Source organism: Etheostoma cragini, chromosome 16, assembly GCF_013103735.1.
Source record: "Etheostoma cragini isolate CJK2018 chromosome 16, CSU_Ecrag_1.0, whole genome shotgun sequence".
Classification (NCBI taxonomy): Eukaryota; Metazoa; Chordata; class Actinopteri; order Perciformes; family Percidae; genus Etheostoma; species Etheostoma cragini.
In genome coordinates this window covers 517,006-535,768 of record NC_048422.1, presented here as the reverse complement: position 1 = coordinate 535,768, position 18,763 = coordinate 517,006, and the positions used below count along the sequence as shown (strand labels likewise).

General features: G+C 44.0%; 3 protein-coding genes and 1 long non-coding RNA gene across 4 annotated transcripts in view; 3 read left to right on the top strand and 1 right to left on the bottom strand.

Annotated features, from left to right (window-relative positions):
• The window catches only part of megf10 (multiple EGF-like-domains 10), a gene marked incomplete at its 5' end in the record, with an annotated part of 33,534 nt that extends 28,137 nt beyond the window's left edge, over positions 1 to 5,397 (top strand). The window contains 7 exons of the mRNA XM_034896968.1: positions 138 to 266; positions 412 to 636; positions 1,088 to 1,203; positions 1,420 to 1,543; positions 2,159 to 2,203; positions 2,900 to 3,106; positions 3,933 to 5,397. Of these exons, the coding sequence (XP_034752859.1) occupies positions 138 to 266; positions 412 to 636; positions 1,088 to 1,203; positions 1,420 to 1,543; positions 2,159 to 2,203; positions 2,900 to 3,106; positions 3,933 to 4,093 (1,007 nt within the window). The remainder of the gene's footprint in view (positions 1 to 137; positions 267 to 411; positions 637 to 1,087; positions 1,204 to 1,419; positions 1,544 to 2,158; positions 2,204 to 2,899; positions 3,107 to 3,932) is intronic.
• A 1,825-nt stretch (positions 5,398 to 7,222) lies between these two features.
• The window catches only part of LOC117959447, a 20,981-nt gene continuing 9,440 nt past the window's right edge, over positions 7,223 to 18,763 (bottom strand). The window contains exon 3 of the long non-coding RNA XR_004659937.1: positions 7,223 to 7,252. This is a non-coding gene — a long non-coding RNA (uncharacterized LOC117959447). The remainder of the gene's footprint in view (positions 7,253 to 18,763) is intronic.
• LOC117959442 (long-chain fatty acid transport protein 6) lies at positions 9,138 to 15,464 on the top strand. The gene is made up of 10 exons (XM_034896599.1): positions 9,138 to 9,702; positions 11,307 to 11,510; positions 12,118 to 12,276; positions 12,567 to 12,691; positions 13,090 to 13,284; positions 13,467 to 13,557; positions 13,747 to 13,945; positions 14,312 to 14,409; positions 14,955 to 15,085; positions 15,174 to 15,464. The coding sequence occupies exons 1-10, from the start codon at positions 9,225 to 9,227 to the stop codon at positions 15,348 to 15,350; spliced, it is 1,857 nt and encodes a 618-aa protein (XP_034752490.1). The 5' UTR covers positions 9,138 to 9,224; the 3' UTR covers positions 15,351 to 15,464.
• Positions 17,202 to 18,763, top strand: part of prrc1 (proline-rich coiled-coil 1) — a 14,600-nt gene continuing 13,038 nt past the window's right edge. Inside the window, exons 1-2 of the mRNA XM_034896601.1 lie at positions 17,202 to 17,305; positions 18,544 to 18,679. Of these exons, the coding sequence (XP_034752492.1) occupies positions 18,583 to 18,679 (97 nt within the window). The 5' untranslated portion in view covers positions 17,202 to 17,305; positions 18,544 to 18,582. The remainder of the gene's footprint in view (positions 17,306 to 18,543; positions 18,680 to 18,763) is intronic.

The window sequence follows — 18,763 nt, the reverse complement described above, 5'->3', positions numbered from 1 at the left end:
TACTATCTCTGTATGATGATATGATGTCTAACAGCTGTATACTACTATCTCTGTATGATGATATGATGTCTAACAGTTTTATACTATTGTTGACTTCAACTTCAGCACTTAAATACTGTATCTTTTCTTATATCCAGAGTGTCCACATGGTTCCTATGGTTACGGCTGCCGTCAGGTCTGTGACTGTCTAAATAACTCCACGTGTGATCACATGACTGGTACATGTTACTGCAGCCCGGGCTGGAAAGGAACTCGCTGCGACCAAGGTGAGGACACACTGCATTAAAAAAGGGAATCAAAGTCAGCAAAGTCATCCAGTGGACCTGATTGGACCCGTTGGCTGGCTGGTTCTGGGCCACGGGCCGTATGTTTGACACCCCTGATTTGCCTCTAACGTCCTGGTGTGTGCAGCTGGTGTGGTGGTGGGCAGCCTCAACAGTTTGACCAGCGCAGCCATGCACGTGGACACGTACCAGATCGGAGCCATCGCGGGGATCATCGTCCTGGTGCTGCTGGTGCTCTTCCTCCTGCTCCTCTTCGTCGTCTACAGGAAGAAACAGAAGGGCAAGGAGCCGAGCATGCCCGCCGTGAGCTACACCCCGGCTCTGAGGGTCCCGGCTGATTACAGCATCGCAGGTACGTCACCGGCTCAAACTGCACTCAGATCAGGACCTCTGACCAGGAATAGCTGCTGTAGTAGTTCATGGCGTGGCAGGGCACTGCAGGGCGTCACAGGGTGTAACACACTGTGGCCGAGGCTGCAGATATTATAATACCAAGAATACACAGACTATGAGGTAAAACATCTTTATTATCATAACCATGTTTGCGAACTGTTCCCCTCCTTATCATTTTTGTTTCTATGAACGTGTATAGGCTCAATACCCAACAACAAACAAGTGCAATAATATTAAAAAAGGCTTATCTATCTGATCACTGCTGTCTCCCTATCACAGGGAATGGAACTGTGTACATATGGCCACCACACATGATATTCCCATGTTCAGTAAATTAAAGACTGCACACACAGTCTCTGTATCCTGATGAACTTCTTGGTAAGAATACTTGTCGTCTTGTTATTTTCCAGATGCTCACGCTCCGGCATGCGAGGCCCACCCTAGCAACTACTTCTCCAACCCCAGCTACCATACTCTGACCCAGTGCATCGGGCCCCCGCATCTCAACAATGGCCCATATGGAAAGGTAGGGTGGTGGACTTTGAGACCGTATGGAAACAAGCATTTTAGATGGAGACTGGTTCCCAGGCCAGGTTGGAGATATAATCTCTCCACCCAGTCCTTGGTCTTCCCCGGGGCCTCCTCCCAGCTGGACGTGCCTGGAACAGGGGGCATCCTTACCAGGTCCCGAAATGTGTATTAATTCATATTCCATGTGATGTTTGTCCCTTTACTGTTGCAGGCCAAGAGCAGCCAGCTGTTTGTGAACATGAAGAACGTAGATCAGAGGAAGAGGGCGACCGTAGCGGAGCACACTGGCACGCTGCCGGCAGACTGGAAACAAGAAGACTGCTTCAATGAACTGGGTGAGACTTTTACATTACCCCTACTGTCCCACTATACATCATCACTCTTTGATGTTCAGTGGATTCCAAAGAAATAGCCCATGGAATTTTTCCAGGGGAACGTGCCTGAATTCATGAGTACCATATAACAGAAAAGGCACAACATCACATTTCAACTTCTCTAAAGGCCACAATGCAAAATGAGAATGCAGGTTTCCCACAGCCTGACTATGAAAAGCTTCTGAGGGAATTTCTGAGTCTCAAAAAATGTAAATGTAAATGATGATGATGTCATTCTCTTAGATGAGTTTAATTTATATATCTCTGGTGTAGTGTCATATGTCCCTTACTGTAAAATATTTAGATTCTCTCTCTACTGGATTGCCTTATAAAAATCAGTAATGGTAGACGACACTTACAACCCGCATAAACATGCAGTCAACAGTCCACGGGTGGAGATGTGTAGTTATCACCTGACTGGCAGATCTGTTGTATTTGCAGGGGAAACCTTTGCTCTATTGTAACCACGGTTCTTTATTTAGACTGATGTGAAGAACACTTTCTTTAGAATCCCAGCCTGCTCTCTTACATATCTTTACGTGACCTTCCTAATTCTCCATCTGGTTTTCATCCCAGGAGCCTACGGAGTGGACAGGAGATACATGGGGAGATCTCTACGAGGTAGGTCCTGCACTCCTGCACACTGGCTGACATATATAAAGTTGGCAACGTTGATGATGGAGGGTGCTACAATGCTCTTTTTTTAAAAAAAGTGTTAGCTTCTTATTTTGGAGTTGTCTTTTTTTCGAAGGCTTTATTTGAAAAAAATATCATTGAGTTTTAGTCCTTTTTCCCGACATTTGTCAGCTTTTTGTCAAATATTTTCACGTTATGTCATTTTTATTTCTAGATGAGGCTATGCTAGTGCTCTGGTATAATAAATATCATATATTATACCAGAGCACTCTGTAGTAGATGGATGTCGATCTCTCCATAATGAATGCACACAAAAATATATAGACAGCATTTTTAGACAAGCATATTTCCAAAACCTACTGATAACTCATCCATTAATAAAGGAACAAAATCCCAATAAACACAACAAGAGTCCTCACAAGAAAAATCAAAGGACAATAATGTCATACTTTACATTACTGTTTGTGTTAAATAACACTAAAATGTGTAAGAAAACAGAAAATGTCAACATCATTTATATTACTTTATGACTCCACACTACTGTACAAGCCCATGTAGTACCGTGTGGGATGGGCCACTTAGGGCATGACACATAGATAAAATCATATACAAATACATGTTGAACTTCTGATGTGATTCCTTGAATTGAGCTCTGATGTTTCCTGTTCCCGTGCCATCCAGATCTGAAGGGCACGCTGTATCACGCCAGCTCCTGTTCCCTTGAAAGCTCTGAAAACCCATACGCCACGATAAAGGACCCTCCCCTGCTGACAGCCAAAAACATAGAGTGTGGCTACGTGGAAATGAAGTCACCGGCCAGACGGGACTCACCTTACGCTGAGATCAGCAACAGCAGCCCGACCGACAAGCGCAATGTGTACGAAGTTGGTACGTTGTATTTCAGGTGCTGACCAATCCAGCTTATTTCTGACGACTATGGTTACCTGGTCCTCAGGTCTCTGCAGGGTAAATCCAGATAGCTAGCTAGACTATCTGTCCAATCTGAGGACTATTGTTACCTGGTCCTCAGGTCTCTGCAGGGTAAATCCAGACAGCTAGCCAGACTATCTGTCCAATCTGAGTCTCTGTTGACGACTAAAACTACTTCTGAACGTACACATGTTCCACCAAATCCACTAGAGACTTAGCAGAGGCACCGTCGCGCCATTCCCGCCCAAGATGATTGCGACTGGTTTAAAGAAAGGCCAGTAGACCAGAGACAGGTTTTTCTCCCATCCCAGAATGTTATGTGGACTAGCCAGACCCTCCTTTGCAGCGCTGTGGTTAAGGGCATGCATAAATTGCATTAACTTCATAGTGGTTGAGTAAAGTCATTCATATATAGCCCTATATCACATATTAGCCTCAAGGGGTTTTACAAGCTCTACATAGGACCATAGAGTCCCCTATTCCTTGAGCTGGCCAACAGGACTACCAATGTGGCTTGCGAGGGTCAAAAACCGGATTGCAGACAGGGACCAACACATTCTCAGTCCAATCCCAACACTTGGTCAGGTTTGGCATTTGTTATTGATGCAAAAGTCTCTGTCATATGTAGACCTGCTTGGTCGGGAGTCTTGGAGTCACATTTCTTTGTTCTGGGTGGGGACGTGTGCTACTCAAATTTTCAAAATGTTGGACTGCTGCTTTACGTTTACGTTTTTGCACTTGTGTCCCTCCTGCGACTGCCAACGCCGCCTGTCTTTGATTTCAGAGCCGACCGTGAATGCCATCCAGCTGACTGGAGACAGCGACGGCCGGTTTGCTCAAGATCCGTACGACCTTCCGAAGAACAGCCACATCCCCTGTCACTACGACCTGCTGCCAGCCAGAGAGAGCCCCTCCCCACAGGACAAGGAGCTGGACAGGGAATGATGGCACAGAGACTCAGCACAGAGACCAGCTCTCACCTCCAGTCTGCAGCTCCGGCAGCAACAGGCCCACTATACACCCACAACATGCTTTCACTTGTTTTCTCGCTGTTCTACGGCCGTAATTATGTACCATGACGTCTTTCTGAACAAAGTGGGTATACAAGAGTTTGAAGGTTAATTTGTCTGGGAGCTACGGTCTGAGTGTGCTTTGAACAAAGCAGATTGAATGATGCCGTGTCTGACCACTGCTAACAGCAACTCTTCCAGATGGCCCCACTCAGCGGGGGGTTAGAACAGCCTGCTCCTAGACTCTGCCGACGGCCTCTCTGGTCTCTCTCCAACTCGCAGCCTCGACACGACAACTGCCACTAACGGGGAAGCAAGTGCAAAGCCTCTGTGGCTCCATCACTTGATTGTATATGTGAAGGGAAAGTGACCCTTCCACCCCACCGCACACCTCGCACGCAGAACTGGACCTGATTGTTGGATTTTTCGGAAGGTTACTGGTTGCGTCTGAAGTCGCATACTAAGCCCTACGTACTCAACGGACGCACCGAAGCTGTCATTTTCAACGTCACTTCCTGAGGGCCTCCTTGTCGTTGAAGACGTGTAACCATGGTAACCCCTGCCTTAAAACGCTTAAAAAGGAAATCAACTAGAGCAACAGTCGCAGGGGACAAAATCCCAATCACATGGAAAAAGTGGCTGCTGCCCTTTTGTCTGTGATGAACTTTGTTGTTACTGCCGCATTGCATTGTGGGATACTGATGCTGGCATAGTGTCCAGTGTTTGCATACTATAATGTTTCACTGGAAATAATATGCAATTCACATACGATTGGTTTCATACTAGGATTTTGGACGTACTTTAATCTCTTATACTGTTTTAGCTCCGGCTATTGACGTGTTAGTGTAGATTCAATCAGTGCCTTGGTTTCAGATGCTGTTACCTGATCTGAGTACTGGGTTTCACACATACTAAAGCCTCAATGATGTTTGTGTAAAAGATTCCATCCGATCTCTATTTTTGTAACAACTGTACTTGCAAAACGGCTAATTGGATTGAGTATTAGCAGCTGTATCAAATATTAGCTGTTTGTTAAAGTTTCATTAGGTAGAGTGTTAGAGGCGAGCTGCTGACCGTCAGGGCTGGGTTGGTATCTGACTTAACCAAAGGTACAAGTTCCATTAAAATACTTTTTTTATCAGCATGTTTTAATGCACTGTGATCAGAGCTCAGCCGGGTATAATGTCATCTGTGTGACGCCCGCTTAAAGAAAGTCTCCCAACAAGCTCCCCACAGTAGCCCAACACCCGGTCCCAATGTGGACAGAATCCAGATCAGATCAAGAGAACACAAGAAGCACTGGGATGTTACTCTGTAACTACACTGAACACTCGTCAAAGCAAATTGTGTTGCTCATTGTGTTGCTGTACTGACCAACTTTGTTGTATGCATGAATAGAGTTGTGTTGAAAACATTATTCAAAGTTCTCTGTAAAAGGAGACGGAGCATGCAGCGTGGTGAACATGTCTACCACTGGGTGGAGGCAGACGTAGGAATCAACCAATGAGTGGAGGAGCCCAGTTCTGTTGAGAAAGCACTTAAAACCCTTTTCTATTGCAGGCACCCAGAACTATGGGCTGTACACCCCTTTTCACGTGAAGGACCCCTAAACAGACACAGTTTAGTTTATGAAGTGTATGAAACCCATTGAGACCCAAACAGTCATTCATAATAGACATTCTGTCATTGTGGTACTTATTATTTATTTTTTTATTCTTTTTCCTGGGGGCCCAGTGGTGACACCCTGAAAGACCCCATTTCGGGAACCAATGCTTTATATTGAACTTTTAAGAACATTGCAAGTTTTTGGTTCACGTTATATATTTTCTTTCCACTGCTTTTATTATACGAGATGTTTCAGATGTGTAGCATAAAAAAATGTAAAAGTGAGGCCTGCTTCATTAAAGGTCCCATGACATGGTGCTATTTGGGCCTCAGTGGTCCCTAATACTGTATCTGAAGTCTCTTTATATAGACCTTAGTGGTCCCTAATACTGTATCTGAAGTCTCTTTTATATAGACCTTAGTGGTCCCTAATACTGTATCTGAAGTCTCTTTATATAGACCTTAGTGGTCCCTAATACTGGATCTGAAGTCTCTTTTATATAGACCTTAGTGGTCCCTAATACTGTATCTGAAGTCTCTTTATATAGACCTTAGTGGTCCCTTAATACTGTATCTGAAGTCTCTTTTATATAGACCTTAGTGGTCCCTAATACTGGATCTGAAGTCTCTTTTATATAGACCTTAGTGGTCCCCTAATACTGTATCTGACCCATCTTAGCTTTCATTTTCTTAAAGGCAAAGCCGGGTACCCAGGACTCGGTTTACACCTATCACCCGGCTGGGGGAACACATACGATTGTTATAAAAACCTCATAAAGTGACATTTTCATGCCATGGGACCTTTAATATTGGGCGACAGACAACAAGAGGCCATCTTCCACTGCAAGAACTTGACCCATTACCTTCTTGACCATAAGCTTCTTCTATTTTAAACTTCTAGGAACCCTGTAAGGTACTTAAGTTCTAGGCTCTTCATGAATATCCACTGTTGGGACATTTCATATGTAAACTTAAAAGAACAGAAGTAAGCAAACTTAGGGACCACTGATATTCTAATGGACTTTTATTTGTGTAAAGATGTTTACTCTGATAAGGAGTCTATGGCAGTGCTAGGACAAGAGAGCCCAGATAACGCATTGAAGACTTTATAGTTTTGTTTGTTTGTTTTTGCTCCTCTTTGGTCATGTTATCTTAGTTTTATTATTTAAATGTTGCCCTGCACTGTTGAGTTGTGTGCGTCCGGTTTCTAACTGATTAGCTCCTCCTAAAACACATCCTTTCCCTACATATTAATGAGGGCCTGGGCATGCTGGTTGGTTAGTCCTCTTTTGTGTTGTCCAGGTCCATGATGGAGTACTGTTGGGGTTACCACACTAGTCCTCGACCTTAACAGCGCTGCTGAGAACCCCAGAAAGTTCCTGATCCTTGCAATGAGTGTCCGGGATAGTGTCCAAATTCCGTTCCCTGAGCAAAAATCTAAAAATGACGTATAGTTTCCCTCCTCCTCTCTACAAATACTGACGAGGTTCTGTATACGTTGGGAATGGGTGTTCTGGTACCGAGTGCACTTATGAACCACCCCATGCTCGGACGTGGTGTTTGTTTTACCCGATCCATGACCAACACAGGAGTCAAATAGCAAAGCACCACTGGATCAGATCTGTCCCCCCTCTAGGTTCCTCCGTAGGCCTGTACTCACTCATGGCCAAGTTTCTTCAAACCATGCCAGAGCCCGATTGTCCCCCCCCCCCCAAACTCCCCCGATGGCCTGCACTCACACTATCAGCAGACACGGACACAATAAGCGATCCCGCTGATGCGCACCATGCCAAGTCCAACTGAACCGTTCCCTGGTCCACACAAACACATATGTATATATGCTGCATCCAAAATGCAATCCCAATCCACCTCTCGCTCCCGGAGGAGGCCCTGGCCATCAGTCTGTGGGGTCATGTAGGGTTAGTCCTACATGCATGTTTGCATGTCCCTGCGTATATAGTAAATAATGTATATAGTTATGTCAGTTTTGTTAAAAATATTTACATCACCATGCGTCTTATGTCCAAAATTAAAAAAAAAAACTGGAATAAATGTGGCATTTGGATTAGCACTGATACAGTGATTATGAAAACGCATACTGCAGTTCTTTGGTAATCTTTTCTGTTTCTACTCTGCCACCGTACTGTGTATTTATATGACCACTAATGCTTGGGATGTCCCCGATAATAACAAATACCTTCGAAGTCTTGACTCTTCATGTCTCTTTAGTCCTCCAGTTCCAGACGAGGAACCATTTCCACTCCAGCTGTCACTGCACACGTAAGCTGACGATGATCTAGCCACCACCACCACGGGATTCTGTTATGCTTTTTTGCTTTTTATTATTGTGCTGTTTGTGCAAATGCTTTGGAATAAAATGACATAATATGATGAAAACGTTTGGCGACTTGTAATATTTATGAGCAGATTCAGCACGACGGACAGGAAGTCACAGAAACACTCACATCCTGTTAGGTCTGAATGTGCTACGGATGTTAATAATAACAGACCGGAGATGATCTGTTACTGATGTTAATAATAACAGACCGGAGATGATCTGTTACTGATGTTAATAATAACAGATGATCTGTTACTGATGTTAATAATAACAGACCGGAGATGATCTGTTACTGATGTTAATAATAACAGACCGGATATGATGTGTTACTGATGTTAATAATAACAGACCGGAGATCATCTGTTGCTGATGTTAATAATAACAGACCGGAGATCATCTGTTGCTGATGTTAATAATAACAGACCGGAGATGATCTGTTGCTGATGTTAATAATAACAGACCGGAGATGATCTGTTGCTGATGTTAATAATAACAGACCGGAGATGATCTGTTACTGATGTTAATAATAACAGACCGGAGATGATCTGTTGCTGATGTTAATAATAACAGACCAGAGATGATCTGTTACTGATGTTAATAATAACAGACTGGAGATGATCTGTTACTGATGTTAATAATAACAGACCAGAGATGATCTGTTACTGATGTTAATAATAACAGACTGGAGATGATCTGTTACTGATGTTAATACTAACAGATGATCTGTTACTGATGTTAATACTAACAGATGATCTGTTACTGATATTAATAATAACAGATGATTTGTTACTGATATTAATAATAACCGATGATTTACTATTGTTAACAATAACAGACCAGAGATCAGAATCAGATAAAGTTTCTGATGTGTCTGGGGTGGTTTACTGGTCTGGCCCACTTGAGATGTGGCCCATTAACTAAAATATGTTTGACACCCCTTGTTAGTTTTTCGGGTAGGTGGGGGGGCTGGTGCCCCCCTTGCGGCCCTCTAGCCCCGCCCCTGGGTTGCCAGTGAGGCTGGCTGCTGAGAGATTGCATAATGCCCGTCCCGTCCGCCTGACTGCGGGTTTCCTGGAGCCAGCAGCGGCTGAAGTCCGCCAGGCTCTCCCGGCGAGGGGTCACCATGTTGGCCGCGGCGTTAGGCAGCGTGCTGGCCGGACTGCTGGCTCTCGCCGTCTACCAGAGGCTGGCGTTCCCCTTCTTCTGGCTGGACCTCATGTACTACTGGAAACTTCGGAGGTACGGGAAGAAGTTGGCGGCTCGTATGCAGCGAGGAATCCTCACATATCTCGACTGTTTTCTGGACCAGGCGAGAAAGACGCCGAACAAAGCCTTCATCATCTTCGGGGAGCAGACCCTGACGTACCGGGACGTGGACCGGAGAAGCAGTCGGTTCGCGAGCGCGTTCAGGACGCAGGGCTCCGTGAAACAGGGAGACGTGGTTGCGCTGTTGATGTCCAACGAGCCGGACTTTGTCTGTGTGTGGCTGGGACTCTGTAAGCTGGGCTGTGAAGTGGCCTTTCTCAACGGGAACGTTAAAGCCAGGTCCCTGCTGCACTCCGTCCGCAGCTGCGGGGCCGCGGCGCTGGTCGTCGGCGCAGGTAACCCCACTGCTCGGTCCGCCTGTCGCGGTCTGAGAACACTGGTAGTCTGGAGCAAGTACTCACATCCTTTACTTCAGGCAAAGTACTAATACCACGCAGTGGAAATACTCTGTTACGAGTTGAAGCCCTGTATTGAAAATGTTCCTTAACAGCCTGGAAGTATCGGCCATGACTAGCAAAATGTAGTCCAGGCAAAGGCGTAGCTTGGTGTTCAACGGGGGGCTCTCCAATTATCTAGGGAGGTGCCAACACATGTCTACATGGGTTGAGAAAAGTGACATAAATATTTTGGAAAAAATAATTATTTTGGAAAAAAAAACTAACTCCAAAAAGGTGACAAAAAATCTTTAAATCAGTATTAAAAATCTGGAAAAAAGAGACACAAACGTCTACAAAAAAAGTATGTCAGAAGGCTACAAACCTTAAAAGACAACACAAACTCAGAAAGAAGCGACAAACACATACAAAGCCCTGAGGTCCCATTTATTAAACTGTGCGTAGGATCCTTATGAAAAGTGAACGTGTACACGCCCAGAAGCCAAAAATGGTGTACACCAAAAAAAGTTGAGATTCATAAAACTGTGCGTATGCACATCTGTAAGCAATGTTCCCTTCATAAACCACAGATTACCCAAAAGTGTGCGTATGTTAATCAGCCTCTTATCCCACACTGGACATTTTAACCATAACTAGTCAATGCAAAGCACCTGATGAAGGCTGATCAGCGTGTTAATGACCCTGGTGGTTGTTCAGAGATCCCTCTTAATACTGGACCAATGTTCCCCTCAGTCTCTAAAACACACAACACGGTGAAATAGGGTCCAGGTTGAAAGACACGGTGTTGCTTTGAGCTGCATTCAGTGGAAAGAGTGGAAAATAGATTTACATATGGAGTTAACAAGATGGGATTGTAATGGAGTAATTTACTAAGAATGAGTTCCAGATGAGCACCAACCAATCAAGAGATGGCCAAATTATGTTGACTTTATGATCATGGAAGATGTTATGTTGATCACAACCCCACACACACAATCAGGTGTGTGTATGGGTGGACAAAAATACAGTTACTGTGCAATTAATGACATTTTTAATAGGGATTACCGCTCCTTGCGATCAAACATTACGTTTTAACTCTTATTTTGTCTTTGTTGTGAATGAAGAAAAAAGTTCAAACAAGAAAAGTATGAAGGGAAATTTAACAAGCTTTGTCTGGGCAAGATATGGATATTATATTGCCATCAATATATGAGACTAGATATCGTCTTCAATTTTGAATATCGTAATTATGTCAACCCAACCCAACAAAACCACCATAACATCAACACTGATGTATTTGGTCATGAATATGGTGATAGTAAATATTTTTCCATACGGTTCAAGGTTGTTCCATTGTTGATTTCTTTAACTGTTTCACAGTTTTTTTCAACCTCAATAATTGCAGCATTTTTTCAAAAGTCAATGATTAGTTGTGTTGATTAATGGTGATTTTAATAATGGTTTGGTTTTATCCATAGTGGAGCAGCCCTGCTCTAACATGAGCAGGGAGCGTGTGCATGTTTATTACATTATAAAGTGACATATCTTTGTGTGTGTCTGTCCAGATTTGGTGGCTCTGGTGGAGGAGGTGCTACCGGATCTGAAGCAGGACAACATGGCTCTGTGGCTGGTGGATCACACGGCACCGTCGGCCCATTTCACCACTCTGCTGGACAAGGTGGAGCACATGTCCGGAGAAAGCTTACGGGACCTTCCTAAAGTCGACCTCATGTCCAACTTTCTCTTCATTTTTACTTCAGGCACCACAGGTACTGCATGAGCTTGGATCCCTTAGTCCTAACACAGCCATGAGGCCCAGGGGAACCACTCCAGTAGAGATATTACTGTCGTCATGTGGTTATAGGCTCAGTATCTGCCAGTGGCATCACCTTATCTTTCTCACTAGTTGGAGTTTGCTCAGTAGTCGTGGAGTTCTAAATGTCCAGATAAGACTTCTTAAGTGTAGGCCTGAAACAAAAATTGTCAATAAGTAATTATTGGTCAGACTATATATTTGTATTATTATTTCAATTGTTAGTTTTTGGCACCTAACCCTATACACGTTCATCGCAACAAATGGTGGGGGGGGGGGGGGGGGGGGGGGGGGGGGGGTACAGTTAGAAGGGCGTCCTTTACTTCATAGGCTGTGCTATTGTGTTATTACATCATCTGGGTCACATGACAGTCATGTAACAAAAAGATGCATCCTATGATTCATGTAAAACCTTAATTTAAAAAGTAATAACAAAATGTATATATATATATATATATAACATAAATATAGCAATTGTAAGTGGCTTTGGATCAAAGCGTCAGCTAAATGACATGTAATACATGTGGAGTGTTTCTTCAGTAAGTGGTGCCGTTCTCGTCCAGGTCTCTCCAAAGCAGCTCGGGTGGGTCATCTAAAGGCCATCATCAGCATGACCTTCTTTCAGATGTGTGGCGCCACATCTGATGACATCATCTACATCACTCTTCCTCTCTACCACATGTCTGCTTCCCTGCTAGGGATCGGGGGATGCATACACCTAGGTAAGAACAGCATGACAAACACACGTCGTTCCTTTATATTCAGTCGGTAAGGAGGTCCAGGACCAACGCTGGACGCACACACATGACGGCGGATGTGCTTTTTAGTGGCCTAGAAGGACTTGTCACTTCCTCACATAGCAGGGGAAACGCTGGAACAAAGCAGAGGAAATGTCTCACTACCGCTCATAAATACTTTGTATTGTTGACTTGTAGAATGCATTGAAAACCCGAGTTTCTAGCACGATATTGTCTAACGCTGTTTTCTCTGTGTCTTCTCTTTTGGACCACAGGCGCGACGTGTGTGTTAAAAAAGAAGTTCTCTGCCAGTCAGTTCTGGTCGGACTGTGTGAAACACGACGTGACGGTGGTGCAGTACATAGGAGAGCTCTGCCGATACCTGTGCAACCATCCCCCGGTAAGACTGTCAGCAGCAGGTTTAAAGACACAGTAGCTGTCCCTAGAGCATGTGTCCAGATCAAGGCCCACGGGCCAAATCCAGCCCCTTGCAAATATCGGCTCACCATAGATTAAGGCCCGCCTCGTTGTTTTTCAAACTGTAATTATGCAACACACATTATGCAAGCCCCCCCCTGCATTGATTCTGAGTCTGGTGCTCTAACCTGCGGCTGATTTCTGAGGACTATGGTTACCTGGTCCTCAGATCTCTGCAGGTTAAATCCAGACAGCTAGGAAGAGAGTGGTTTAAAGAAATGCCAATAAACCAGGGCAGGTTTTTCTCCCATCCCAGACTGCTGTGTGGACTAGTCAGACCTTCCTCCCTGCCAGTTTGAGATTAGTGTTTTCTTAATCCAGGTTCCGGAGGAGAAAGCTCACCGGGTCCGGCTGGCAGCAGGAAGCGGCCTCAGGTCAGATGTTTGGAAGGAGTTTGTCAAACGATTTGGAAAGATCCAGATCAGAGAGGGCTACGGCCTGACCGAGGCCAGCGTCGGCTTCCTCAACTACACAGATGAGGTCGGACCAATCGGGAGGGCCAGCTATTTCAACAAGGTCAGGATTTAAAGGGTTAGAAATGGTTCCTCTGGACCTGGACCGTGCCACACTGGATCATAGATAGAACACCATTTAGATTACTGCTTTGTCATATTGGCAACATCTGTACCATCTGTTTTATTTCCGAGCTTCATTAAGAGAGGCTGTGATTGGCTAACTCTTGTCTTCTTCTCTTTCAGCTGTCTATGCCCTTTGAGCTGCTGAGATATGATCCACAATCCTTCGAGCCAGTCCGAACAGACTCTGGAAGATGCATACGAGCACGAATCGGTAACATGAACGATTTTAGTGCAGAGATCTTCATCAGGGGGTCCTCGGAGTTAAATATTGTTAATTTAAAAAAAAAAGTTGTACAATATGTAGTAGGGGGGCCGTGCTCTGTCTCCCTTTCAGACCCGTGCCGTAGTGCAGAGAAAGAGCTCGTGCGTCCACTTAATGTACTTCCTGTTTCATGCACAGGAGAGGCAGGGCTCCTGGTCGCCCCTCTGTCAGCTATGAACCAGTTCCTGGGCTACGCTGGGAACCAGGTCCAGTCTGAGAAGAAGTTGCTCCGGGACGTCTTCAAAGCTGGGGATGTCTATTTCAACACGGGAGACCTCCTGGTCCACGATCACAGAGACTTTCTTCACTTCCATGACCGGATCGGAGACACCTTCAGGTACCGTTACTGCCTGGGTTCTTCAAACTGTGCTGATGCAACCGTGTTCTCCTTTGGACAGTTTGTTGAGAAGGCCGATACACAGTCCAGATGTTTTGTCGGTGTCCTATTGTAGAACAGGAGCCTAAATATTTTCAGGAAAGGTCTGAGTTGACCTTTGTAGATTCAGTCCGTAGTGTGGTTGTGGTGGAATTTCCAGCTTGTGAACTCATTCTATGTAAGTTGAGACCGTAGTACCCAGGTCTCATCCAGGTCAGTGTCCAACAGAACCTCATAACCTTTCCAGTAATACTATGTCAGAGATGGATCACGACTTGTCCCCAAGTGGTCATAAGAATCAGTTCTATCTAATTCTGTGTCCTACAGGTGGAAAGGAGAGAACGTGTCCACCACAGAGGTGTCGGAGGTCTTAGGTCTTCTTGATTTCATCCAGGAGGCCAACATCTACGGAGTCACCATACCAGGTCTGTGAACTCTCCGTGTTACTCTGTGATTTCTACAGACAGAGTCTACAGAATCAGAATTGCGCTTCAGCGATCCTTTCACCATCTCTTCTATTTGGGACAGTTATTTAAACATGAAATCCTGAACAGGGTGAATCCAGATCGCAATTTTAGAACTATCTATCGTGCAGGCCCATTTTTGACCTAAGACATACCTATCCAAATTGTAAGGTTGACATTTGGTGCTTTCACTAAATATTTTGACAATTAGATTTTTGATAAATAATCATCAGTAATGTGGATTTAATGACTATGTGGGTAAAGGCAAATAACAGAACAGCTACAACAGTCACAAAATGAGATCACTTTACTGTAATGCAGCCTGTAAAACCAGGAAAGACAACCCTATATTACAACATCCAAAATCTAAGACGATATCTAGTCTCATATCATGATATCGATGTAATATTGATACATTGCCCAGCCCTACCTGCTTTGCATGTCTGAGTTTGCTCTTTATGCAGAATGACTTCTTCTTTGTGACCTTTTCCAACGTGTGTTTTCAGGATATGAAGGTCGCGCAGGCATGGCTGCTATCGTGTTAAAACAGGATCACAAACTAAATGGAACAAAACTCTACAACCATTTAGTAGAAACACTTCCTCCATACGCCTGGCCGCGCTTTCTCAGAGTCCAGGTAATCCGTCCAGGTGTTGATTACCTGCCGTGTGTATTTCTGAGTGTAAGGTTCTCCTGTTCATTTGGATCCCTGCTTGTGTTTCCAGACCTCTCTGGATGTGACGGAGACCTTCAAGCAGCAGAAGGGGAAGCTGGTCCAGGAGGGTTTCAACCCGGACGTCACCCAGGATCCTCTGTACTTCCTAGACGTCTCCCAGAAGGACTATGTTCTCCTGACTGGACGTCTGTATCAGGACGTCGTGTCTGGAAAGATCAAATTATGAACATGTTGGGACAGGTTCAGGCAGGAGTACAGTGAAAGATAAGCCCCATTTCCACTTGACTAGACCTAAACCCCTTCCTCCTAAACCCTTTAAACAAACATGTAGCAACCACTGTCACAGATATAAAAAGTCTATGGATTAAAAGGAGTAACATCCTTTCTGGCTGCAGGAGGATTTCTCGACGCAGTGGCCACTGGAAAGAATTTGGCTGCGAGGCCGAGTTCTCTTCCTGCACACCTGGTTGGAATATGTCAACGTGTTTCTATCTTTACTAATGATTCAGACATGGCTTTTAGCATCATCTTTTCAGAAATGGTGACGACAAGTGGCTGCTTTTTATTTATTATTGGACCTCAGCACTGCCAGCACATGATTCACATTAAAGAGCAATATTCTATAATTAGGTGTAGTGTATAAGAGTATACTAGGGTGTCTGCTGGGTCTTAAAAAGTCTAAAATTATTTCTTTTTTAAATTAGGCTCTAAAAAGTCCTAAAGTATTGTGTTCTAGTCCTAAATAACTTTCAACAGGTCTTAATTTCCCTACGTCAATGTAACGCTGCCTCTAGAGCGCTGTGAACTGTTCCTGTTTAACTCTGTGTTGTTGTAGTCCAAATAAAACTAGCTGTAATGTGACTACAAATCAGACCAGCATGCTGCAGCCAATCCAGACCCCAGTCTTATAAGGCCAATGAGGGCATTGTTTCAGACTATACTTCTGGACTAAGATTCCTGCACACTAACCCCATGAAGTTTCTATAATCTGATGTGTTATTATAGAGTAACCTAGCAACAATATAAGGGCTCCAGGTCCAGCTGACATGATAAAACACACAGCTGCTTGGATCCTTCACTCTGTCTAATATCCTCCAATACTTTAACACATAAATGGGCCGATGATGATACATACTTTTACTGCAGTACCATGTTCAATGCAGGGGGGTTGTATGATGGAATTTTACAGTAATCATTAGTCATAGTCATTTTTGGCCATTTGAATTACTTTATTATTTTGTATGCAGACTTTTATTTGAAAATGTATGCTTTTACCTTTTATATTTCTGGACAAAATTGGGCTTTCAAAGAAAAATGTGATGGATGTGTTTCTACTTTTTAAATGTCTAATATTGTGAAAAGTGAGATTTCCATGTCTTTTTTACTATAAAGCAGGTGGAGGTGCTGCATAAACACTGTGAAAGTGTCAAAATGCTGATTCCACAGAGAAAAACACACATCCCTTGTTGAGAAACTGAGCCCTTAAACCAGGCCAATACTTCCTGTACAGTTTAATTCAATTCAATTCAATTTTATTTATAGTATCAATTCATGACAAGAGTTATCTCGAGACACTTTACAGATAGAGTTGTGTACAACTGTACTGTACATAGGTAGACAGTGCTGTTACAGTCACTCTGGTGCAGAGACTCTGGAAGTTCAGATGCTGGAGACCCAGAAACGCTGACCAATCAGAGCAGACTGCTTTATTAAGTTTGCACTCTGTTGGTATTACCCATTACAGGGTTTCCGGGTTTCCATGACAGACAGAATTCCTGAATAAAAATAAGAAATCTTTTTTTTTCAGTTTTGAAATTCATGTCACCCCTGTCTCTTCCCGTCCCGAACGTGACCCATCTTCATCTTATTCCCGTACTCCCTCCGCCTCTAAATACAAATACATAAAACATCCTTCACATAGTATGACACTACAGCTTTCCATTCAAAAACAACAACAGATCACATGCAAAAATCAAAACAAAGAAAAAACTGATCATGGTTTTCAACTGTGTATGAAGCCGATCATGTTTAACAAGGCCGTGGCCTTCACGCGCGTGTCCGCCACGGTGTCCGGGCGCTCCCGGTAGTGGGAGGAGTCACGCTCAAGCAGACGTGGCAACACGTGACGCCATCAAAGAGGGTCGCTGGTTGATGGGAGCGGTACGCTAGTCCAGCTAGCAGGTGAGTTGAGTAGTCCAGCTGCTTGTCCTGGAACTTCATACATGACATTTACCGACGCTTGTAGCTGGAGAGATAGAACACGGACGTGTCACTCTACGGACTCGGTTGTTCGCTCGAGCTGAGCGGGGTTGGAGCCCACACGGTCGGTTAACGGTGCGGCTGAGTTCCGTGGAGCTAACGCTGAGTTACTCCAGACCACAGACTGAAGGATAAAGAGGTTCAAACGTCGCTTATAGAAACTATACCGTTAAATAAGTTCCACGGCGAAGCGTCTCTTCTCTCCATTAGACACCCTGCCGCTGCGTGGACACGGGGGGCATTAACCCGGCTCAAGCAGCGCCTTCACCGGGCAAAACAGAGCGGAGCTCGGGAGTCTGAACAAGTCCGTTCCATTGTAACCAGTGACGGTAATGGCCCCATAGACCGTTAATATTAATTAATTAAGCAATATATAAACATATGAGTCTATGAGTGGGCCATACAGAAGTGGCATGGAAGATGATGGAAGGACAGTAATTCCTTCTCACTAGGACCAGTCGCCTATCAGTTTCCACTTACACCACCTTACTAGTTTTACTACTTTTTAAATCCATGGTCCATAACCCTCATTTACATAGAATTATACCTAATAATATTTGAGTTAAAAAAGCAGGAATTATGAATTATTTTGACTAATAGTTCAGATCAGAGGGATGAAAGGGATTTAAATGTATTTGCATAGAGTGTTGTAAGGAATCCAACCCGTTTTTTGTGGTAATTTGTTTAGAAGAAAGCCATATTTCAGATATAGATCTTTTTTTAAAGGGTCAGATTTGTCCCAAAGACACCAGGACGGTTAAACCTTGTGTTTACCACAAATGTACTAACACATTTCTTGGAAATATTATTTCTTTTGACATTTTGATTGCAAGAAACCCTTATTTGTGATATAGAAACTTGTTGAAAGTGGGTCAAATCTGACCTGAGGACAACAGGAGTGCTAGTGTACACATCCGATTATCCAATTTATAATCTGTAGCTCACTTTATGGAACTAATTGCAATCAAGGTAACATGATACATTAGAGATTACATATAAACACATTTAATCTAAATGACTCTTTAAATGCCATCTTTGGTCAATACCTAGTATCTGCTCACTAGTTCAAATAGAATGAGGCAGCCTCCGTGTTTGTATGCAGACGTTAGGATTGATTGGCTTAACAACAGGATTAACACATGCACAACATCTACCTGCAGCTATATTCTGGGCTGAAGTGAAGGTATAAGGTCAAGAAGATGATGGAAGAGAGTGGAATCGAGACTACGCCTCCTGCCAGCCCTACACCACCTCTGACTATGGCTGCCACAGTCAGCGCCCCGCCAATCACCATAGGTAAGACGTGATCTGTCATACCCCCCGATCACCATAGGTAAGACGTGATCTGTCATACCCCCCGATCACCATAGGTAAGACATG

Bases quoted from the DNA above. Each gene is read 5' to 3' on its own strand.
- LOC117959442 (XM_034896599.1), top strand. From the start codon at position 9,225: ATGTTGGCCGCGGCGTTAGGCAGCGTGCTGGCCGGACTGCTGGCTCTC. The intron at 13,558-13,746 runs GTAACATGAACG...TTTCATGCACAG, and splicing joins ATGCATACGAGCACGAATCG to GAGAGGCAGGGCTCCTGGTC. The intron at 15,086-15,173 runs GTAATCCGTCCA...TTGTGTTTCCAG, and splicing joins CGCGCTTTCTCAGAGTCCAG to ACCTCTCTGGATGTGACGGA.